A 24,014-nucleotide genomic window follows, 5' to 3' on the forward strand; every position below is an offset into this window, starting at 1 on the left:
AATTATCAAAAAAATAACAGTGTAGCTTAAGACAAACTAGAAAACAATTGATGCTAAAGTTAATATTAGCTGTAGATACAGTATAATGAAAGATTGTGGAGGAATTCTGTGTGTCTGTCCTTCTATAGTCCAGCTGTGGGCTACCCGTGCTGTTCTGACAGCCTCACACTGTTCCTCAGGGATGGACTTACTACTTGCACTGCTGGCTAATTTTACAAAGTTTCAACACTCCGGCCAACCATGCAACCCTAAAATATTCATTAAGCCGCTTGACAAAAAGATGAAAAATAAATGACAACCTTTTTTCATGGGCTTCCAGTTTTTCTAAGATCGTTTCATGAAAATTACATGACTGATTCATTTCATGTGAGCACAATCTATAATAGGATGCAGATGAAGACAACCCAAGAGTCAGAGTTTAGAATTGAATTAGACTGTTAAATCCCACTCGCCTTCTGAGTTGTATCAACAGTTCAGCCTGACTTCCTGTAAGAATGGTTTTGCAGTTGCAAGAAGCAACCAAATCAATCAGCCATCACTCTTTCAATTTTCCCAGATTGCAGTCATCAGGTTTCACGTAACACAGAGCCTGCGTTCCACTCCAACACAAATCAGTTGCACTTTGACAATGAAGATGTTATACTGATGCATAGGCAAACACACAGAAAGAAATTTCAGGGAATCCAGTCTCATCCAAATATAGTGACAGAACTCAAAGCCTACTAAAAATACAACAAACCAATGAATTCAAAACTGCATCATATTTTGTAAGCTGACCAAAACTATTTATTTTCAAATTCATTCATTCATTACTTTGTGATTTGGCCTGGGTGAGTTTCCTCACCACTGGACCAGCAACTTTTATAACTCGTGGCATTTCAGCCTCTCATTTAGAGCTTCACAATGCTTCTCTCCATCCATCAACAGTAAACAAGCCACAGTTGTTATCTGCTTCTAAAATGCATAATTTTGTTGTGAGGTTTATGGCTGGTGTCATCATCAATGGGTCTCTCTATGAATTTATGAAAATAGCAACTCTGATGGTTTCCCACCAACTTTGAGTTCACCAGAAAACAAAAAAGTCTAAGAAAACAACACAAAAACAGATTCTCTAAAAGACTGAATACTGATCGGGTGGCCAGTTCTCCACAGGCACAATGTGTAACTGAAAAAACTAAACCAACCATACTGTCCTCTAGGAGGAGGATGAAGAGTCCATTTTTAAAACCCCTTCCAAGGCACAAAGCCATTCCTCTGGTTTACCAGATGTGGTCCGAGACCACACTGGCTTAGCAACAGGAAGAGCACTGCAAGAGTTGATCTGTGGGTAGCTCTTATCATGAGACCAGAATGCCTGCAGTGTTGCCCAATTTCCCCTCCAAATCCATTCACCAAGGCACAACACAATGGGAGAGTTGGCCCTAAGGTGTCGAACGCTCGGTCTATACAGGAGCGAGAGCAGGTAAACATGGAGAGCCTTTGAATTCATTCTGCACACACAGAAGGTAGGGCAGGCTGAACATTGTACTAGCTGACAGTTCCCTTTTGGATAAGTGCATTCAAAAACAACAATCTCAAGACCCCATGTTCCTTTTTAGTGCAAACTTGGCACATTTCCTCTATATTAAAAGGAAAAGAGTTGCAGCTCCACTCTGTGATGCAACTGTTTTCAGGAAGACACAACTGCAGTATGCTAATTTTGAGGGAAGGCATAGAGAAACAAGCTCAGTTTTACTAAATCTTGAGTGCTGTTTTGAGTCAATCTATTGTGGCTGCACGAATAACTTAATATGAAACTACAGAAATGGCACTGTTTTGGGGGGGATTGTCTTTCTTTGTTTCACAGCTCTCTGAGAAGAATGCTCATGAAAAAGATGAAAAAAAGACTCAAGACAAATTGACAATTTATTTCAAGAAATGAACCCAATATTATAGTCAAACTAACACAAAACTCAATTAATATAATCAGAACACATGCGCTCAGCGACCACAGCCAAAAGTCTTGTTCCACTCTTCATATAGCTCCAGATCTTTAGAAGAGACACTGGGCCGCACTGTTTTGAGAGCCTCCTGGAAGTCACTGAAGAGTATCGGCCGAACCTGTTCTGCTGAGATGGTAGCAATGTCATTTAGACAAATGCTTCGGATGGGGCCTAGGGCTGCTTCGCGACACAGCTGTGTCATATCTGCCCCTGAAAAGCCCTCTGTGCCCTGCACCACTTTCTCCATCTCATCTGCTCCCACCTGGCTTTTCTCACGAGACATGAGGTTAGTCACTATCTGCCGGCGAGCCTCAGACTCTGGGAGAGGGATGTAGAGTCGCTTGGCCAGGCGACGGCGAGCCGCTTCATCAATCTCTTGTGGCCGGTTGGTGGCACCAACAACCAGGATGCGATCTTCTGCTGAGGTGGCAGCACCATCAAGCTGAACAAGAAATTCGGTTTTGATCCGACGGGAAGAGTCGTGTTCTCCATCTGTGCGTTGAGAAAGAAGGGAATCGATCTCATCAATAAAGATGACGGCAGGTTGGTGGCACCGAGCAATGGCAAAGAGCGCTCGTACCATCTTCTCGCCTTCCCCAACCCACTTTGAAGTGAGTGACGAAGCACTGATGCTGAAAAAAGTGGCTCCCGACTGACATGCTATGCACTTCCCTATAAGTGTTTTACCAGTGCCTGGAGGACCAAAGAGAAGAATGCCTTTAGGTGGTCCTCTAAGGCCAGTAAATATATCAGGTCTTAACATGGGCCACACTACAATCTCTTTGATTGTGGCTTTGGCAAACTCCAGGCCGGCAATATCATCCCAGGCTACCGGGGGGCCATGGTCCATGATCTCACTCATGATAAGTTCAATGATTTTGGGCTCTAAGTTCTTTAGTCGCTCATCAACAGGTTGCATGTCTTGTGGTGCATTCTCCTTTGAGTTGCCCTCTTCCTCTTGCCTTGGCATGGGAGGGACGAATTTGGAGGACGCCCCACGAGAACGATTCGCACCAAGGCATTTCTTGGTGATTGCAGCAACGTTGGCCGTGGAACCTCGCTGACCCTGATGGGAATGCTTTTTTTGCTGGTCAACGATGAACTGCTCTCGTGCTGATCTAAAATTAGTGCTGACACCTTCCTCTCCCCTCCGTCCCCTCCCTCGCGGTTCCTGCTCGCCTTGTGATGGGAATGAGCTTCTGTTGCTTTCAGTTCCTGAGCCGTAGAAGTTCTTCCTCTTGGAGGGGTTTGTGGAGGATAAGAACACAGGCTGATTATGCACATTGGATCCACTTGTGCAACCCACACTAGACTGAGACACACTAGCATTGCCTGTGGAACTGAAAATGTTATGGCCAAACATAGGCGTAGACCCTGTTGGAGCTTTTGGAGCATTTTGTGCCAGAGAAATATGCGGAGGGGCTCCTTCAAGTGCTCTAGCCCACTCTACAGCCCCGCTAAGTGGGTTACTGACCCCCCTTCCCAACTCAGCTCGAGGTGGAGGTGCAGCAGGCCCATGAGCCAGAGGCTCTCGTTTTAATCCAGGAGGAGGACCAGAGATAGCGATGTCTTTCTCATTTCCCCTGCTGACTTCACCACCAACCGTGATGTTAACATCTGCCGGATCTACCAGGAGACCTCCTTCTTTGGACCTGTCCTGCATCATCCGTTGCACGCACGGCAGGTTGAACACATTTTCAAACGTTAGGGACGACTCCCATTTGTCACTATGGTTCTTTTGATTACGGGCCAGGTGCAGGGCACTCTCTGCATAGTTGTTTAGCCCTGTGCGTGGGTCGTCTGAGTCCAGTACTGCGGCATATCGCTCTGAGTAGGTCCTGAGCAGGCTGGCAGCTCCGGCCGGAGAGAGCTCAGCACTCGCCCATGCATACTGAATGGACAGGACGTGTGCCCGGTAAGCATCGGCCGTCTGTTCAGGTGTGCAGGAGCCAGACGAAATGTCAAAGGACCTCCGCTGCCACTCGTCCAGGTGTGCGCTGCTCATGCCTGGCCTGCTCCAGTCTGCATAAGAAGTGGGCACAGGATCAATAAATGATGTTTTAAAAAAGATAAGTACCACACAACAATAGCACGGAAATTATTTGTGGGCTGAGGGACATAGCAAACATTCATGCTATTTTTATAATTGTATAAAAGGGGATATAAAAATTAAGTAACTGTGAACATCAATAAATTTGAAGGCCATAAGGTTTCCTGTGTGACTTTTGAGAACTGTTTTAATGAATCACCTCAACTGGTTGTTTTCATTATGAAAAAAACAACTTTTATGTATTAAAATGTATTAAAAACCATGTTTATATATATACACTGTATATATAATGAATATTAATGAAAATATGTGTTCCTTTATGTGATGAACAATGTGGATAAAATGTCTTGATTTTCAGTAGTATTATACCTTTTGCATTACACCATTTTTGAATAATTTTGCTTTGCTAAAATGGCTGTCAGGATTGGTATATATTAAATGTCATCAAAAGGCAGAAAAGAACTGATATATAGGTCTATCCAGGCCTTCTGTCTTGATGAGTGAGGCAGTATAAGTATATATAAATTACATCTAATGACAGTAACCAGTAAGTTACACTGGATATATATGTATGCACTGTATGTATGTGTGTGTGTTTGCATGTATAGAGAGAGAGAGAGAGAAATAGTACAAAGTGCAATACCAGTCAAAATTTAAACACGATTGTCAAAAAAATTATAATAATTTGCATAATCTTAAAGATCTTTCAATCTTTCAATGTCTATTTATCCATATCTTTGCAAAACTATTATTCTTTCAAAATAAATAAATAAATGAAAAAGAAAAATAGAGCATAAATGTGAACTTCTTCAAAAGTGTTTACAAACATCCCACAGGACGCACCTCATGAATGAGCAGAGATCACATTAGACTTGATTTGTTTGTACACAATTCCTGTGACTTTGGACACAATTCCATCACAATTCCTGTGACCATGTTTTTCAATTGTTTTTATGGCTTATTTTAAATTGTAAAATAAGTTAATGATTAAGAATAGATATGTGTGGATAAATTCTTTAATTTTACTTTACTAATAATAATTTTTAGCATACCCACACAAAAATTAAGTAACAGTAAGGTAATACACCAAACCCCACTTTCACATTAACTACATTAATGTACTAATTTACGAGCTTACGAATAGGGTATTAACACATTGTCCCCGTAAAAAATATGTTAAGGATATTCATAAAGACAGGACAATGTTATTTTATGAGCTGACAGCAGGAGCACAAATCACAAATAAAGCTTCAACCCACTCCCATGTTCGTTTTGTTTTGGGTGAGGAAAGTATAAACCTACCTCTGGGTTAAACGTATTTCTTGTGTAAATGCTGTAAATATCAGAAATAGCTGAAAGTCTATACAATAATGTGAAACAAAACAATCATAACTTTGACCAAACCTCGCGCCTCCTGCATGATATGCGCCGATCCACGCAGCTTCCGGTCGCTGCATAGTAAGATCACGCGCGCCACCGCATGGACAAACACACTCACTGTTAGCGAGTAAAAATAAAATAAAATAAAATAAAATAAAATAAAATAAAATAAAATAAAATAAAATAAAATAAAATAAAATAAAATAAAATAAAATAAAATAAATAAAATAAAATAAAATAAAATAAAATAAAATAAAATAAAATATTGAAGACTTGTTTTAATTTTTCGTTTTAGTGTTCATTTGATTGTACTAATGTCATTTGTATAACACTGAACATTGATGCCCCAGTAAATGAATAAATGTCCATTTCAGTTCTATTAACATTTTATTTAGCCCAGTTCTGAATATCATTTGACTGTGATACTCAAAAAAGATTATAAAAGTTTTTTTTTTTTTTTTTTTTTTTTTTTGATTGCCTGGATTCTTCAGTCATATTCTAGATGCGCTTAAAAATAGACTATCAGACCAGTTATCCATGTTCTCTATTTTCATGTTCACCACATAAGAAAAACAGATAGGCTAGTTGCTAAATCACAATTTTGACATTATATAACTATATAAACCATACAGACTTAAGCTATAAAAAGAGATATGTCTTATTTACTACGTAACTTATAATATGAAAGTATGAAATTAATTATGACATAAAAGCTATATTTCTGAAAAGTAAAACATATTAGCCTTTAAGGTTATCATATGAAAACGTACTTATGGCATAAAAAGTAAAAATGATTACATAAGTCATAATTATTACATAAATGCCGAGTTTATAACACAACAAGCTTTTCATGTCATATAACTGTTATTTACCAAAACATTTTTTTCATTATATAATTTGGCAGCCTATATCATTTTTGCCTATAATTGTTCAAATATAGCCAAAACTCAAAGTGCTGTGTTGCTATTTCTTCATAGCTAAAACAGACTACAATGTCCTTATCATTAGCAGCATCTATCGTGCTATTGAGCATCAGCTAGCTTTATACAGTATGTTGCATAAAACTACAGTACCCACAAGTCTGTGCGGCGAACGTGCGTTGACTCCCAGCAATACGTCACGTCAAGAGCGTGTTGGGATAAAGAGGCTTCAACTGGGGATTTAAACTGCTGTCTACTGTCTAGACGACTACAGAGGAAGCGAGGAATTTAAGGCATAGTTATATATTCGACCTGTATTCTTGGACTCTGTACTTGCGCTAGACTATTAGTGGGCTGTGTTTTAAAATCGGCTGTTCATAGACAACCACGGGAAGAGAGGAAGCTAGCGTAGACTGTTAGCTGCGAGAATCCAGAAGACAAATCCTTCAAGAGTCACACCCTAATATTCACTGTCCTCGCGACTGCGGGTGACTTACAGATGCCCGGCCCTGCTTTTCTGTCTGGATCACAGCACTGCGACTGTTTACTGTAGAGATCTCTATGCAAAAACTGATAAGAATAATCAAGAAAGTCATGTATGTCCGGTTTCGATCTAATTTGTTGGGAGACAGATAACGTTAGTCGGCTAGCTAGTGTGTGATCATCATCACTGCCTTGTGCTTTCAGCAGGAGACTATGAGTTCACCGATGTACACGTTTGTTTTGAGAGATGATAACAGTTCTGTGTATGCCGAGGTCGCCAAGATCCTCATCTCTACTGGGAAATGGAAACGACTGAAGAAGGACAATCCTCGGTTTAATTTAATGCTGGGAGAGAGAAATCGGCTGCCTTTTGGACGTTTGGGTAAAGGATTTCAACAAGAAATGCATATTAAACATGCACTGTCATCTCATAATATCATCACTTTTATAACCCCATGCTGTATACATGTTTGCATTGGAAGTTATGAGTTTCAGCGAATTGTTATAATACTCCTAACCTCTTTATTAAAGAGTTTGTGGACAGTACAAGCTGTTAAATTTATGATAACGAATGATTAAACGGCTATTAATAATTGAACACTGGACACATCAATGCTGATCACAAAGATTTAGGTAAAACTTTGAGGTGTCCTTGTTATACATGTTTCATGTACTTATTGTATAATAACAATAGATGATGTGTAATTACATACGAGTAACCCTAAACCAAATCCTAACCCTAACCATGTAAGTAATAATACTCAGTACTTAAATCTATAATTACATTGTAACAAGGACACCTTTAAATCAAGTGTAACTGCATTCCTGTGGAGCTGTTACTGTTAGTAACATGTAGTTACACTACTGTACACGTACATACACTACTGTTGAAATTGTGAAAAGATTAAGGATTTTTAAATGTTTTTTATAGTCAAGGGTGCATTTATTTATTCAAAAAGTACAGTAACTCAGTAATATTGCAAAAAGTTATTACAATTAAAAATAACTTATCTTTTTTTTTAAATAAAATTTATTCTTGTGATGCAAAGCTGAATTTTCAGCATCATTACTCCAGTCTTCAGTGTCACATGATCCTTCAGAAATCGTTCTAATATGATGATTTGCTGCTCAAGAAACATTGCTATTTTATTACTTTATTATAATTGTTGTTGAGCTACCAAATTGTATTATTAGCTGCGTGCGGGACACTGCTTTCCCTGCTCAATATTTCGATATTTCAATGCCAAATACCCTGCTGTGTCCTCTACAGGTCATGAACCAGGACTGATGCAGCTGGTGAATTATTACAGAGGAGCCGATAAACTGTGCCGCAAAGCTTCACTGGTCAAGTACGTGGTTTATTTAAACATATGTGACCCTGGACCACAAAACCAGTCTTAAGTGTCAATTCTTTAAAAAGATTTATACATAGTCTGAAAGCTGAATAAATAAGCGTTCCATTGATGTGTGGTTTGTTAGAATAGGATGATGTTTAGCCGAGTTACAACTATTTGAAAATCTGAGGGTGCAAGAAAATCAAAATACTGAGGAAATCACCTTTGAAGTTGTCCAAATGAATTCCTAGCAATGTTTATTACTTATTAAAATGAGGTTTTGATATATTTAGGGTAGGAAATGTACAAAATATCTTCATGGAACATGATCTTTACATAATTGCCTAATGATTTTTGGCTTAAAATAAAAATCCATAATTTTGACCCATACAAGCTCTGCAGTTCATAAGTGGTGAGTTATATTGAAATAAGCATGTTTGATGTTTAGGATTATCAAGACCAGTCCAGAGTTAAAGGACTCCTGTAACTGGTTCCCTGAGTCTTACATCATATACCCAACCAACCTCAACACCCCAGTGGCCCCGGCCACCAATGGCATCGGTCACATGAAGAGCAACCCAAAGACAGATGAGCGGGAGGTCTTCTTGGCTTCTTATAACTCCAGAAAGGAAAGCGGAGAGGGAACGGTGTGGATCGCCAAATCTTCAGCAGGTGCTAAAGGTACAAATCTCCATGGGTCTTAAATGGCAAGTCTAAAGAAGTGTTATCTTGCTACATGACTCCATATGACAAGATTATTGCTCATTTTGTTCAGGGGCAGGTATATTGATATCTCATGATGCAAATGAGTTGCTCGAGTTCATCGATAATCAAGGCCAAGTGCATGTCATTCAGAAGTATCTGGAAAGACCACTGCTGTTGGAGCCGGGACATCGCAAATTTGATATAAGGTAAGACGAGACATATAATCCTTTGTGCAGAATGTTTTTGATTTGATTACAGAAAACCATAGAACTGCAATGCCCCATCCTAATGGAGTCAAAGCACTTCTAAAGTCAGTTGATATTCTGTCTGGCTGTCTTGTCTGCAGGAGTTGGGTGCTTGTAGACCATCAGTATAATATCTACTTGTACCGTGAGGGAGTGTTGAGGACGTCTTCTGAGCCCTACAACAGCTCAGATCTGCAGGACATGACCAGTCACCTGACCAATCACTGCATCCAGGAGGAGCATTCGCAGAACTACGGCCGCTACGAGGAGGGCAACGAGATGTTCTTCGATGAGTTCAGACAGTACCTGTTGACCACACACAGCGTTGCCATGGAAACATCGATTTTACCTCAGATCAAGCATATCATCAGGTGCTCCTTCGCCTCGTTTTCAAATCTGATGGCATGTGTTATATAGGTAGAATAAAAAGAAAGATTTTTGTGTTAGAGATGCAGTTTGTCGTCCAAAAGTTTAACTTTTTTACATTTGAGTTACCGTATTTTCCGGACTATAAGTCACACATTTTTCATAGTTTGGTCGGCCCTGCGACTTATTTATCAAAATTAATTTGACATGAACCAATAGAAAACATTACCGTCTTCAGCCGCGAGGGGGCGCTCTATGCTGCTCAGTGCTCCTGTAGTCTACACTGAGCAGCATAAAGCGCCCTCTCGCGGCTGGAGACGGTAATGTTTTCTCTTGGTTCTTGGGTCTAAATAAATGCGACTTATAGTCCAGTGCGACTTATATGTTTTTTTCCTCATCATGACGTATTTTTGGACTGATGCGACTTATACTTAGGTGCGACTTATAGTCCGAAAAATATGGTATTCAGATGTTTTTCCCCCTTACAAATCAGTTTCATTAAAGTATAACATTGTATACTATTAAAGTATTTATTAATATTTTGAATTGACCTTTATTATTATTATTATATTGTTTGTTTAAATTCAGATTTGTGTAAATGTATGTGCTTTTATTATGTTTTTTATAGTTCTATTTAGATTTAATTTAATGTTCAGTTTTAGTACTTTGACTTAAAATTATTTTATTTTAGTTAGTTGATGTTTATTTTGTTTCAGCTGTATTTCAGTGAACAATCTTTAATAATTGTAGTTTAATTAAATTACAGCTTACAAATTTTTACATTTACGAGGAAATAAGAAACAAGCTGACATGAAATTCACATGAATTAGTGCAGACTCTCGAATATTTCCTACTTATTTGTTCATTCTCTGTATGAAATGTTTACATTTATGCATTTGACAGAGGCTTTTATTCAAAGAGATTACTATGCATTGAAGGTACACAATTATTATTATTTTAAATCAGTTATTGCTTTCTTTGGAAATTGACCCTAGCACCACACTCTACTGTTTGAACTAAAACTAACGCAAAATAAATAAAACAGATTTTCACTCATATTTGCACCCCACTATTATCTTGGCAATGTGACCTTCAGTAACCAGATGAACATTTAGATCAGAGATCAATGATAACATTGTTCTCCGAGACTGAGCTCACTGATCCATTACAAAACTGCTCCATTTGAGGATGTCTAGCCACCTGTGGTGTTCGTCTGTAATCCTGCGTCTCGTCTCAACAGGAGCTGTCTCACATGCATCGAGCCAGCCATCAGTACGAAGCACCTGTCTTACCAGAGCTTCCAGCTCTTCGGCTTCGACTTCATGCTGGACGAAAGCTTTAAAGTCTGGCTAATTGAGATCAACGGGGCACCTGCCTGTGCACAGTCAGTACACACTTCTCATTTGATAGCTGTCCCGTGAAAATGATCATGATACTGTCCCTTATTGTCATATGTAGTGGCTTGATGCTTTACGTATTCCACATACTGCATGTGATGAGAGATTTTAAAAAAAAATTATGTATAATTCGCAGCACATTTCGGATGAAACATATTTGGACTAGGGTTGCAGTTGCTAAAGTTTTTTTTCCCCGCTATAATTGCTTCTTAAGTTTAATATTGATATGAAGGTTTTCCCTGTTGTAGGAAACTCTACCCTGAGCTGTGTCAAGGCATCGTGGATGTGGCCATCTCCACTGTGTTCTCCCTGAGTGCAGATGCCCTCTCGTCATCTCCTCCGTTCTCCACGTCTCCATCTCTGTCCTCTAACTCCTGCTCCTCACCCAAGATCAGAGCGCCCCATCACTTCGGCCCATTCATCAAACTATAAACTGCTGATGTTGCCATATAACCCCCTCCCCATAGTCCTGCCCAAAAACATCAACCAATATAGGAGGCATAAGGGTCTACACCTGACCTTGGGGATGAGTATACAGTGGATCCATCACTGTCTGAAGAGGACAGAAGGGAAATGAGGTCACCTCTGTAAACTCCTCTTCCTGTTTCCATCCATCATCTCTAAATCCACAAGAGTCCAGAAAAAGAGCGAGAGTTTCCAAAAGAATGACTGGAAGGTGAGGAAAATCCTGCATATACTGGTGTTGCAGTAGCAGGAAATGTGATTTTATTTTAAGACAACAGTTGTTTGGGGCTTAAGCATGAATTTGCAAGCACACATTTGAACGAGGAAGGCGTTTCCACTGAAGAAGAGCGTTAACAGTAGCTACTTTCCCCATAGATCTATTGCATCAACAAGACTCCTCAGGACTTTTCCAGGCACCTTGATGAAACTGAGAACAGATTTGAGACTTCAGTGCCTTACATATTCACCTGGTCACTAACACTAACTCCTAACAAGCTAATCTGGCTTTTTGTATGTCTGTATATGTCCCATCAACTCTATTATCGATCAGATTGTTCTTTGTTTTGTGCTGTTAGCTTCAGTGTGAACTAAATCATTTTAAAACCTCAAATGAATCTTTCTCATATGCATATTATGTATGATTTGCAGTGTAGTAGTTTACATGGTTGTGATGTCTACAGAACAGTATTTGGTAGAAGTAGCAGAAGATAACATGTTTGCATATTTATTTAAAAAAGGTTTTGCATCATCTTGTTGCTGTTCTGTCCAGTGAGACCATGTGTAGTCTTCCCGCTATTTTCTTGCTGTTAATACAGACACATTTTAGGTCTGGTTCATAGTTACTTTGTGACAGGCAATCAAGAACATCTGGGAATTGGGGACGCACTTCTTTCTGATTGTATTGTCGGGAGACAATAACATGAGCATTCACTACTCATCGCTTACTATCCAGTAGACAAAATATATATTGAAACAGTTATTTAATTAATTCCCAGATGTGTCAAGAATTGAATTATTTCTGAAAGAAGTAAACCTTTGGTGGACTGGACTGTTGCATGTCGAAGCATGATAAAAGCAAGGCTCTTTATGCAGACCAAGAGAAAGGTAGTTTTTTTTGTTGTTGTTGCTAAGATGAATGCATCACTTTATTTTCATTCATTTTAGATTTATTTGCAAAGATTTGTCTTGATTTTTTTAGCACCCAATATGGGAATGGGAATGGCTTTGTGAGTCACTGAATATCATTTCTCCATCATTTCATCTTCTTCGTGTGCATGCAGATATGGCCGAGTTCCTTTGGTTCATTGACGGCGAGCTCTGAATGCTTGACCTGTACACTGTTAGGAGGACTGTGATGCAAAAGACACACAGGCAGATGTACGTAGAAGAAGAAAGCAGCATTTCGGTGATATTAACTGTGTGGTAATCAGACAGAAGTATTGTTGTTTTGGGGGAAATGAAGGAGTTTGGATGGAGGAATGAAGGAAGCAGTATTAAACAAGTATTGAAGGAAGGGTCTGCCTATATGAAATAAAATGAGAGGCTCAACAACAGTATAAGAATAAGAGGAGATCAGTTATCTAGTTTTATTATGTATCTTTGCATTACTTTTATAAGGTTTGTCATATTTTTACACAGACTTTGCTGTACAGTCCTTGCATTGGCTCTTTTGTAAAAAAGAGAAAACTGAAGACAGTTGTATGTAGCTTGAATAAGGGAAAACATGTCCATCTAGCCAAAGATGAGTGTGATTAAATATCCTCACTGCTGTCTTGTGACTGGTTTAAGTTGTGAAACGTGGGAATGCTGTTTTAATCAGGTTTTTCTCTGTACCCGTCTGAAGAAATATCAATGCAATGTATGTTATTAGTAGTCTAGTTTGCTGTATGTTACTGTTGTTTTGACCATTTGAAAATAACAAAATACACTATGTTGAATAGTAAAAGCCTAAAAGTATTGACATTTTTCAAATAAAAGCATCCATCATGTGCAATACATTTATTTCCTAAATGATGAGCATTGTCATGTCATCTTGGACAACAGCCTGAGAGTAGCCTAAGTCGGTTTTATTTTTTGGGGGTCGAACTATTCTTTTTCTATGTGTAGCAGTCTGCCATGTGCTACTGTATACATGTTTTTCTCCTCCCCACTCTGTTCCAGGTAAGACTGTAAAATACATTTCATCACACAGTCCATAAAAAAGCACATAGAACACACAAAACATAAAATACTTAAAATGACCAGAAAAAGGTTCGACTTGCCAACAGAGGGAACCAGAACACAGAAAATCCTCCAGAAGTAGAGTACTTCCTCTGTCTTTTATTCAAGTGTGTACACTTTACCACACACATCACAACAAACATGGCAGCAAATGAAGTGTAGCCAGCACAGCGCAGCCTGAGAAAGAGGAAGATACACACAAATACACACACGTATGACAGCATGATACAAAACATTAGGAACACAAATGGTAGAAGCCAGAGACAGACCGTAGAAATGCAACAACAACCTCAAAAATAAATAGGTCAGGGTTATATCACACAGGTCACAACAGTCCCTGCTATTATACTACACACAGGTTTTTCCTCAATCTTTAATGCTATATTGCCTCTTTCGAGTGTATATTTAGCAATTTAGGGTTACAAAATGTAAAGAAAATGAACAAAAACAATGCAACTGCATATGGATTGAACATTAAAGAACTCTGAGAGCGAGTGCCACATCAGTAACCTTGTTAAAAAATATATGTATACCAAACTGATCAACAGTCAAAACCGCAAAACATACAGTAGACTATCTGAAAATCCGATTTGAACATGTGAAGGGCACATCTAGTCCCAGAAGTGTGTAACAAACTCAAATAAGTGACATACAACTGAATACTTTGTAGAAAAATGAAAATCATATATTTATTTGTTTAGAGTACAAAGATAACCGAAACACAAGCCGAGCAGATATTCCAGCTTTTGTCAGTAAAACATTGCATGTGAGAACACCCTATTGCACATCATCACAATGCAGGACATTAATATGCGTTTTACAGAGAAAACACACTTATATACAAACACACAAGATTACTGCATGAAACCGTAATATATATTACACCCATAGAAAGAGTTACATGGATACAGAGAACACAGAAAGTCAAGAAGCCCAGTTGAGCAGTGCACTATATTAGCATAAATCAAAGACATGATACAATGATATATAATGGGCTATTATTAGACCACAGTATTAATATTTACTTCATAAAATCGTGACCGACATTTGACCGTACAGAGCTCAAACTGTTCTGCTGTCACACTCATAAACTCAATAACTTCCACATTCATTAGTAAGAACCTGCCTGAGGCACTCATAACGCACACTGCTTTCAAACAGGTACTGTAGTTAAACATCTGGGGGCAGAATTCATGTTCCAGTGCATTTTTATCTGGAGTGGCAGTGCTTATAACTCCAGCGTTTTACCTCAAAATAACAGAAAGACTTCCTGTTGTTATGGTCATGAAAACATGTAATATTCAGTTTACAGCATCAATAAACCAAATGTAACCAGTTAAACTGAGGTGATCACCACAATTTAGTTCTGTAACATGCAAAGGGTTGATAGTGTAACATTATCCTCTGAAATGGTTCAAAGTGCAGCGTTACTTTGCATAATGAATCTGTTCTTTCAGTCCTGAGATTAAATCCACAGTTTAACCGTACAGATCTTCACTTTAAATGATTTCCTTTCTACCATTTTCCTATTTCTTTCATTATAAACCAGATCCCTTTCCACTTTTCAAAAGCAATAAGAAAATGTGCATCATTGAACCATCACTCATGTAAACACAGGCCTTCATAAACACGGTGCAGTTCTCTCTTTATCAAGGGAATAAGTCTGATTGAATCAGTACTTTAGCATCACGGTCGCCATTAGAGTCTAGTCTCAACCTGAGCCTGAAAAACTATATCTATTTTCTTTTGTCAAATTTTCATCTTTGCAGAACATCATAATCTCCAAATTTGTGGTGAACTTTGGTTCTGGTTGAGTTTTTACATCAGTTGTCATTCCTACAGCTAACAGAAATGAAATACGTATACAGAGACACAAGAGCAAAAGTAACCCCTGGAGAAGGTAGTCCCGTCAAAAACAGTCCACTTCAGCCTGATGAGGAGACCTCTTAGTACCTCTCTTCATTGGGACGTCCAACAGCAGACCTTCAATGCGCCAGGTCAGTGTGACTGGAACTCAGGTCTCGCGACTTCCTCAGACGATTATTTCGTTCCTGATTGAAATGAAAAGGAAAGGACAATAAATGGACCCGGATAGAACCTGAAGTAAGTCCAGGGTAATGTCTCTCAAAATCAGTCATACCTTCTTGTAAACTAAATCACTACAAGAAAATTGTATAAATACTATTTTGGCTTCCTATACACTTCCCTTTAGACATTATAAATGCACTAAACGCGTCGACTTCAGGATTGTTTATTTTGTAACCCAAGACCATCAGTAGTTACGAAGGATTTTAGCAAACACAAATTTAAAAACGTGTTAGTCTGTGAGATCTCTCACATTCATTTCATTATTGTATGTTAATATGGTAAATGATGGAGCTGTGTATGTGTTGATAATAGATGCCCCCCAAAAACAGAGTATGAGACTGAAAGACTGTCAAGTGACAGACAGATGGGCCAGAAGGAGGTACTGTGTGAGACAGAAAGGACCAAATATATTCAATTTGGAAATGAGAGCAGAAGAGCAGAAAGCTGTCAGGAGAGAGCAGTGAAGGAAGTGGTCTTACTTGGAGTTCAGCCACAGGTTTATCCGGTTCGTTGAGGACTCCAAGAGAGCTGGCCCTCTTCATGCTGCGTCCGAGAGAGCCACATGCAAGCACGTCAGTTAGTTCAAAGGCCAGGGGTGAGGGGTCACAGAGGGGTTTGTGGGATGGGAATGTGTGGGTTAAAACATGTTAATGAAACCTTCACTCAATGATGTTACGTTAAAATGTGAAATGAGATCAAAACAGCACAGTGGAAACACATGCAATGACATACTGTGTGTTATATTAGTCATTCGCCATTTAGATTTTGACCAATCTCCCATTACTCAAATATATATATATAAACTATTCCTTTAGGACAAAAAAAAAAAGGTTTTATAACACCAAATGATACACTTAACAGACACTAAACAGGATCTGCAATGGACTGTTTTCACATTTTCAGGATTCTCAGATGCTGTTGTCGTCATAATTTTTTAAATTTCTATACATACAGTGAACTGGAGACTAATATATATATATATATATATATATATATATATATATATATATATATATATATATATATATATATATATATATATTTTTTTTTTTTTTTTTTTTTTGCCTTTCTTTTTGCTCAAATAGCAAAAAAAATCAATAAAACCCATGGTAGGAAAAAAAAATATTATCATATATCATGGTGGTCACAATGTAATATTATCCAAAGTATACCGTTACAAATATATATTCCTTTTTTAAAAAAAGAAAGAAAAAAATATGAAATTAACAAAATGTAACTATATTATAAATACATAGTATATTAACAACAGTGGAATCGTGTCACACTCTGCAAAAAGGGTCACTTGTTAAGGGAATTAAAAACATAAATAAAAAGAAGACCTTTGCCAGGGTTTTGGTAGACCGAAGGTATCAGAAGATGAGAAGAGGGGTTAAAAATAAATTGGGTAACACAGCAAATGAGACCACAAGACAGAAACTGGAGGAAACAGGCATGCAGCAGACAGCAAATTTGCATGGAAATGTTTATTGATAATGAAACAAATGTACAACACAGCACAGAGAGATAAAAATCCTCAAATAAAAAAACATATCCAAGCAGACATGAAAAAGCATCGAGAAAAGTCACCAAGCAAAAAGGCATAAAAGATTAACAAAATAATAATAATAACGCTGGCCAGAAAATAAAGTTAAAATGCAAGGAATAAATAAAAAGATAAATTGCATTTTACAGGGTAAGGAGAGAAAGGCAACCAGATTCTACAGGAACCCAAGTAACAGTCATAACGTCACCCGTCACGTTAGATGTCAATTCAGGGAAAAGCAGGTTTGTACATGTGCAAAATATAGTCCAGTTAATAAAGCAAGCAAATCCCTTCATCCACTTAAAACTGGGTGAGAAAGAACTTCGCATACACCGGCAGAGGACTTTCCTTCAATACAACGTCATCACAATGTGCAAAATCCCATCTCCATGTAGTAAACCTCCCCAAACATTAAAGACATAATTCTATAAATCCCTTTTAAACCCTTAGAGATGGGAAAAATCTTCTTTTTTTTTTTTTTTTGGTTTCATCCAGTAATTCAGATTGGGACATTCACCTTAATTCACTTCAGTCTTTCCATATTTACAGTCCCAGAGAGCCTTTATATTATTTTTTAGAAAGCATAATGACATAATTTCAGACAGATATCTGGTGATACAGATTATTCGGTTCCTCTAGGATCCTTTAGTTAAAACTCTAATTTCTAAAAAATTTGTAACATTGTATTGTCTTCCCAAAATACTGAATGAGCATTTTCCTTCCCCAGTTTTTAAACCACAAGTCAGAGTGCTATTCCAGTCTATGTTGTGTCACAGTGTCTCACACGCCTACCAGCCATTGTTTAGTCCATAGTGGGAAGGTTTTGGGATATTGGAAAGGGGAGGTTTGGTTTGAGAATAGGGAGGGAAGTGGTGATAGTTACCCAGGATTTTTAGGTTCGTTTTCTCGTAAGCCGCCTCCTTTGAGCTTGCGGACCAGTTTCTCACTGCTGCGCCGGATAGAGGCCCGCAGTTTACTAAAGGAACCACTACGCTTCAGCGAGCCCGAGCCGTCCTGCGAACAGACAAGCTACAGCGTCAAACCACATACGCTCATTAACATACTGCACATTAGTGAAAGAGGGCAGCATCCGCTGACACATGCTCATTATTAAGCACACTCAGGCTCAGAGACCACTTACCTGGTTTTGTATGTAAAATGAAAACGCTGCAAGTTTTTGCTTTGATCACAAATGTCTAAATTCCAAAGCTTAAAAAAAGTATTAACCTAACTAACCTTAAATGCTGAATCTCTTGAATCTCCTTAAATAATATGGCTTACACATGATCACAACTACATTTTTGCCCTTTTCTTTTTTTCTAGAAAGAATCAAGAGTCCTTATTTATCTTCATTCACAACTTTAGGAAATTTTCTTTTAACAAATTTAAAAGTAGAGCAAAAATTAGATTTAATTTGAATTTAAAGCTAGGGTTAGGGTTAGAAGCATATTTAAATAAATACGAATAAATATACAAACATATTTACAACATTTAAAACATACACATTACATGTTTTGGAATAGATATTAATATACATTTTATTTAATTAATAAAATTCCTCGTTTCTTAACGGCACTCCAGTCATTCCTGATGGCTGCATAAGAATGATTATAAATAATTATTCACAAAAAATATTCAAACCGTATAGAGACTGCACTCACAAATTAAATAATTATTTAAAAAAAAAAAAATTAAAACTGTATTTAGATAGGAGCATAATTAGATTTAGAATTAGGTTTCTATTCACCACAGAAATTTAAATTGTAAAAATCCTCGTTATCCCAATATTTGAAAATTTCCTATGATCGTATGAACCCTGAAATATCCTGTAGGTTCCCGATACTGCGATCTTTACCACAGTCTGCTCTGCTGCAGTCTCTCCTGCTGCGACCTCTCACCTTTGACCCCTGAGCCTGACTATTCATCCAGGAAAGTGAGGAAGGGTTGATGGAGGGGGGGAAGGAAGGGCAGGGCTGAAGATGATGCAACACTGACCCAGAAAAAATAATCATAACCAACACCTCCATTAAAAAGACAAGCTGTTACAGCAGTCAGCAACAACACATCCAACTCACAAACACACACCAACATCAGGCTTCTATATATTCAACCAGAAGAACACACACATACGCATTCAAAAACAGATGAAGAGAAAGAGCACACAGACAGAGGCTGTGGTGAGCAGAGTCAGTTTTATTAGAAGTTATGAAAGACATAAGTTGCAGCAACACACCAGAGAACATGTTAGTATGAGAGAGAAAACAAGAGCATCAGATACAGACATGCTTCTATTCATCCCATCTCATCCTTCTCTTTCCTCTCATCTACCCATCTCCCTCTCTAGTGCTCTACTACATACAATGATCACAATAATGGTCAATATGAAATGTTTGAAAAAGTGTGTGGAAAGCAAGACTTTGTCTATACAGAAGCTGAAAAACATAATTGAAATCATGCCAAAAGAATTCTGTTGACTTTAATTTGTATTGAACCCAGAACATTGTTTTTATGGAGGATGTACAGTATGTTAAGCATTAGAGACGGACATTAGAGTAGGCTTTGATTTAATTATCTTTAATATCTACTCTGGCTAAGGTTTATTCTAAAGTTCTGTCTTCCATTAAAACTTTATCTCATGTTGTTCCAAATGGGCGTGTGTTTTCTCATTTCACAGCTCTTGGAATATAATGCAAGGACTTGGGACCATTTTTTATGGTAGCTTGACATATATGGTCATATCAAGAAAAAAATCCATTTGTGTTCAGTCGGGAAAAGCAACAGCAAATAGGTCTGGAACAACATGAGGGTGAGCAAATAATGACAGAATGTTCATTCTTGGATGAACTATTGCTTAAACACTGAAGCAGTCGTATTAAGACAATATAGCGGAGATGAAAATTCCAGTCAGTTTTGAGATGGGAAGGAAAATGGAGGATAGTCCCTCTGGAGTAATTGAGCAGGAAAACAGAGAGTGAGAGCTTTATACTGTAGGAGCTCTACTGAAAGTTAATTAGAGACACAAAGACATGGCAAAAGCTTACATCCCAGATGAACAGACAAACAGACAAAGAGATCTCTCTATTGACATATTACAGACTGACAGAATATTATAGCGCTGCGAAATAGAAGAGAGACTTAGTTCAACTTTTACAAGAAGGGAAGGCCAATGATCTTGGCCGGTTGGGCATGCTTTAGCCTGCTTATGCCCACAGGAGGAGGAGGAGGAGAAGGAAAGATGCCATTCGGAGAGAGGAGACGAAAAACAGCAAAGCTGGAGAGAGGGGTGAGGAGGGCGTCCGTCATGCAGAAGGTTAAGTTCAATAACCACAACAAGGCATCTGGAGTTACACCTGCCAACCACACGAGAAAGAGAGAGAGAGAGAGAGAGAGCAATGCAAGAGGAGGCAGAGTAAGTACACAAGGAGGAGAGAGAGGTTACAGAGAAAGAGGAACAGAGACAAAATGTTATATTATTGTGGAGGCTGAAATTGAAAGTACAGAGAATGAGAGAGAGAAAAGAAAGATATAGGAAGCGAAAAACAAAAGATGGGATGGAAGTAACGACTAAAACATACCATACGCAAGCAAATGAACACTAATGCTCGAATTCATGTGACTGGTTTCTGAAATGTGCCAGTACACACACGTCTTCTCACTGTATTCTCAGAGTTGCCACAAGGAGCGCTAAAGCAGTAAAACAAGCTCTCTTCTTTTATGGTAGGGGTCACCAAACCTGATTCTGGAGGGCCGGTGTCCTGTAGAGTTTAGCTCCACTAGTAAGACCTTGATTAGCTGGTTCAGGTTAATTAGGGCTGAAGTTAAACCCTCCAGAAGTCTGATGACCCCTGTTCTATAGTCTGTTTACTCTTCTAGGTCAACTACTGTGATGGTAAACGGATGAACAGTTCTTGCTGAGGAATATTAATATGACAAAAAGCAGCATTTCAAACAAGAGTTTTGGAGGAGCAAGCCTTAGACCCAGAAAAAAGCTGGTGTGTTTGCTCTTACAGTTCCATTGTCCTGAAGGGGATAGTTCATCCTCATCCTCATGTCGTTCCAAACCCTCAAGACCTTTTTTGATCTTTGGAGCACAACTTAAGATGGTTTTGATGAAATCCGAGAGCTTTCTGACCCTGCATAGACAGCAATGCAAGTGACCCGTTCAAGGCCCAGAAAGGGAGTAAGGACATTGTTAAAATAGTCCATGTGACATCAGTGGTTAAACCTTAGTTTTATGAAGCTCTGCGAATACTTTTTGTAAAAATAAAATAATGACTTTATTAAATAATTTCTTCTCTTCCAAGTCAGTTGTTCACAATATACCATGACACATGCGTGTGTTGCAGCTGTACCCAGGAGCTGGAGTTCTGGCCTAAAACAATACAGTGAACCACTGATGACACATGGACTATTTTAACAATGTCCTTACTATGTTTCTTGGCCTTGAACGTGTCAGTTACATTGCTGTCTATATAGCTCTCAGAAAGCTCTTTGATTTCACCAAAAATATCTTCATTTGTGTTCTGAAGATGAACGAAGGTCTTACAGGTTTGGAACGACGCGAGACGGAGTAATTAATGAAATAATAAAAATTTTGGGGTGAACTAACACTTGAAGTCAATGGGTATTTTGAATGATTTTTGGTAAAATGCCTGAAACAAGGTCTATGGTCAACAAGCTCAATAGGATATATTTTCACATTTTACTGTATGATATAAAATACACCAATAAAATGCCATTAGTGCTGTTTTTGGGTGTCTTGAAAAAGATGGTTGGTAACAAGGCACTCAAATATTCTGCTTTACAGCCTCTTTGGGTTTACACTTGCATCCTTGCAAGCTATCTAAATGCAACTTTCCAACTTGTAGATTTTAACTTCTGGCAATTAAATTTAAGCTTCAAAGTTGTTTATTTGTCAAGTTGGTCATGAATCTTTTTTTTTTTCTGCAATTATTCAAAAGTGAATGGAAAAAAATATTGTCTGCTTTTTGCTAACTTCCGATTTGAACAAAGTTGTGTTTACAAGGTACCGGCTGATAAATGTGCCTTTGAGGATGACATTGAACTGTTTTGGACAGGTTTTTGTCTTTGGCCACTTGTAATTTGATGCATTCGTGTTTGCATTTGCGTATTGTATGTTATCAAGTCAGGAGGTAACATGTAAATGGGTATTAAAATGAGCTCATCCTGAATATACTCCTCAGAAAAACCAACGCTCAACAAAAAAACAAGGAATAAGCAAAGCAACTAAAAGCTGGAACAAAACAATGATCCAAAAAAGAAAGCAAATCTTGCCACTATGATCACACATGGGATCATGTGTTTGTTTTGAGGAAAGTGGCCAACTGAAATAAATTCAGCATACTAGTTTTATTTAGAGGCCAAAGCCGCAGGCTGTTTTCCATTAACCCATTCCATCAACCTTGGACACGGTCTAAAAATAGCACACAATGAACCCTGAGGAACCATTGATTTGTGCGAGCTGGTACATTATGGACCTCAGATTTGATTGGGAGAGGCATACGAATAGATGAGGACAATAGCATGAAAACTGTCTGGCAAGAGGTAGAAAGCAAGAGGAGATTTTACAAACACACATTCACAAATAGGATTAGAGCAGGCATTCAATGAGACAAATCAGAAAAACACACACCAGGAGTACAGAACACACAGCCCACGCCAACATGTGAGTGACCCAACATGTACATCAATGTGAGATTCTGTGGATTATATGCTGTGTGTGTATGTGAGTGCCTGTATATGTAAGAAAAACAAATGCATGTTTGCAACAGAGATCTAATAGTACAGTATACAGTGAAGCCCTGAGCCATGTGTGTGTGAGAGAAGGAAACAAGGACATGTAAGCAAGAAAGACAGAAAAGGGAAACCCAGGTCAATGTGGTCACAGCTAAACCAGCTTGATGGGAGCCGCCCACAATCTGAGTGGGGTGTTATCTCGCTGGGGGGATGCTGATTGGTTGTCTTGGCACTATGGTTACTGTTGCTACAGCAGCATAAAAGTTGTGACTCAGAATTGCAGAGAGACTACAGCAGAGGTGTTATGGTCAAAACAGCAGCTACAAAACATCGTCCTTAGAGGAGAAGAGTTCATATTCATCTAATGAACCGTTACAAAAGAAAAGTTAATGAATAAATTCATTTTTAGATTTATGATGAGTCACATCATTCAGTGTTCACTAAACTTGTGGAATATTTTTTTAAACTATTCATTGTATGTGCCACAAAATAAATGGTTTATAAAAGGGTGTTTAAAAAAAATGCAACTGCATGCATTTCATGTACTTTTTCCATAAAACACATCAATAATAAATTTTACTCTCAACATATATCTATATTTATATTTTTCATATATAAACATATAAATACAATTACTTAACTCATGTAAATATAACAATATTAAACATTTATACTATTGAATATCTAAAGTTTATGAATACACTACCACTTAAAAGCTTGGACACACCTCTTATAATAATAACAATAGCACAAACTTCTAATTAATTAATAACAGAATGTATTATACACACACACACACACACACACACACGCACTAACATTATGATAAACAGAATTTGTTTACAAAATTAATGTCAAGCATTTCTGCATAAGACAGTGAAATTAAACCGTTTTAATATCATACATAAATTCCGTCAAGTGTCTCCAAATGTTTAACTGGTAGTGTATTTTATATAAATGAATATGCATAAAAAGTATGTACTTAATATACCAGTATGTACAATGTTAATTCAGGGTTGAAAGGGTTAATAGGGTTTCAAGTCAGGCTATTATAAAGCACTACAAGCAAACAGATCAGA

General features: G+C 38.0%; 3 protein-coding genes across 10 annotated transcripts in view; 1 reads left to right on the forward strand and 2 right to left on the reverse strand.

Moving 5' to 3' along the window:
- Positions 1-1,887: 1,887 nt before the first annotated feature.
- On the reverse strand, positions 1,888-5,499 carry fignl1 (fidgetin-like 1). Of its 2 annotated transcripts, none has more exons than XM_026224355.1 (2): positions 5,437-5,499; positions 1,888-4,004 (listed from the first exon to the last, which is right to left on the reverse strand). In XM_026224355.1, the coding sequence occupies exons 1-2, from the start codon at positions 5,450-5,452 to the stop codon at positions 1,981-1,983; spliced, it is 2,040 nt and encodes a 679-aa protein (XP_026080140.1). In that variant the 5' UTR covers positions 5,453-5,499; the 3' UTR covers positions 1,888-1,980. The 2 variants fall into 2 exon arrangements, with proteins under 2 accessions (XP_026080140.1, XP_026080141.1); XM_026224356.1 differs by having other exon boundaries at positions 5,335-5,489.
- A 1,016-nt stretch (positions 5,500-6,515) lies between these two features.
- On the forward strand, positions 6,516-13,341 carry LOC113057189 (tubulin--tyrosine ligase-like). Of its 2 annotated transcripts, none has more exons than XM_026224365.1 (8): positions 6,516-6,928; positions 7,020-7,197; positions 8,086-8,164; positions 8,598-8,830; positions 8,925-9,060; positions 9,201-9,470; positions 10,706-10,849; positions 11,111-13,341. In XM_026224365.1, exons 2-8 carry the CDS (start codon positions 7,029-7,031, stop codon positions 11,292-11,294), a joined length of 1,215 nt encoding a protein of 404 aa, XP_026080150.1. In that variant the 5' UTR covers positions 6,516-6,928; positions 7,020-7,028; the 3' UTR covers positions 11,295-13,341. The 2 variants fall into 2 exon arrangements, with proteins under 2 accessions (XP_026080150.1, XP_026080149.1); XM_026224364.1 differs by having other exon boundaries at positions 7,023-7,197.
- A 274-nt stretch (positions 13,342-13,615) lies between these two features.
- Positions 13,616-24,014, reverse strand: part of LOC113057188 (kinesin light chain 1) — a 35,213-nt gene continuing 24,814 nt past the window's right edge. For 3 of the 6 annotated variants that reach the window (XM_026224360.1, XM_026224358.1, XM_026224359.1), the window contains exons 15-17: positions 18,062-18,192; positions 16,115-16,178; positions 13,616-15,598 (exon numbers count right to left, since the gene is read on the reverse strand). In XM_026224360.1, the coding sequence (XP_026080145.1) occupies positions 15,533-15,598; positions 16,115-16,178; positions 18,062-18,192 (261 nt within the window). In that variant the 3' untranslated portion in view covers positions 13,616-15,532. Of the gene's footprint in view, positions 15,599-16,114; positions 16,179-18,061; positions 18,193-19,143; positions 20,529-24,014 lie in introns of those variants that run through there. The other 3 variants (XM_026224363.1, XM_026224362.1, XM_026224361.1) reach the window with 2 other exon arrangements.

This window comes from Carassius auratus, chromosome 38 (genome assembly GCF_003368295.1).
Source record: "Carassius auratus strain Wakin chromosome 38, ASM336829v1, whole genome shotgun sequence".
NCBI classification, from domain to species: domain Eukaryota; kingdom Metazoa; phylum Chordata; class Actinopteri; order Cypriniformes; family Cyprinidae; genus Carassius; species Carassius auratus.

Bases quoted from the DNA above. Each gene is read 5' to 3' on its own strand.
- LOC113057189 (XM_026224365.1), top strand. From the start codon at position 7,029: ATGAGTTCACCGATGTACACGTTTGTTTTGAGAGATGATAACAGTTCT. The intron at 9,471-10,705 runs GTGCTCCTTCGC...TCGTCTCAACAG, and splicing joins CAGATCAAGCATATCATCAG to GAGCTGTCTCACATGCATCG. The intron at 10,850-11,110 runs GTCAGTACACAC...TCCCTGTTGTAG, and splicing joins GGGGCACCTGCCTGTGCACA to GAAACTCTACCCTGAGCTGT.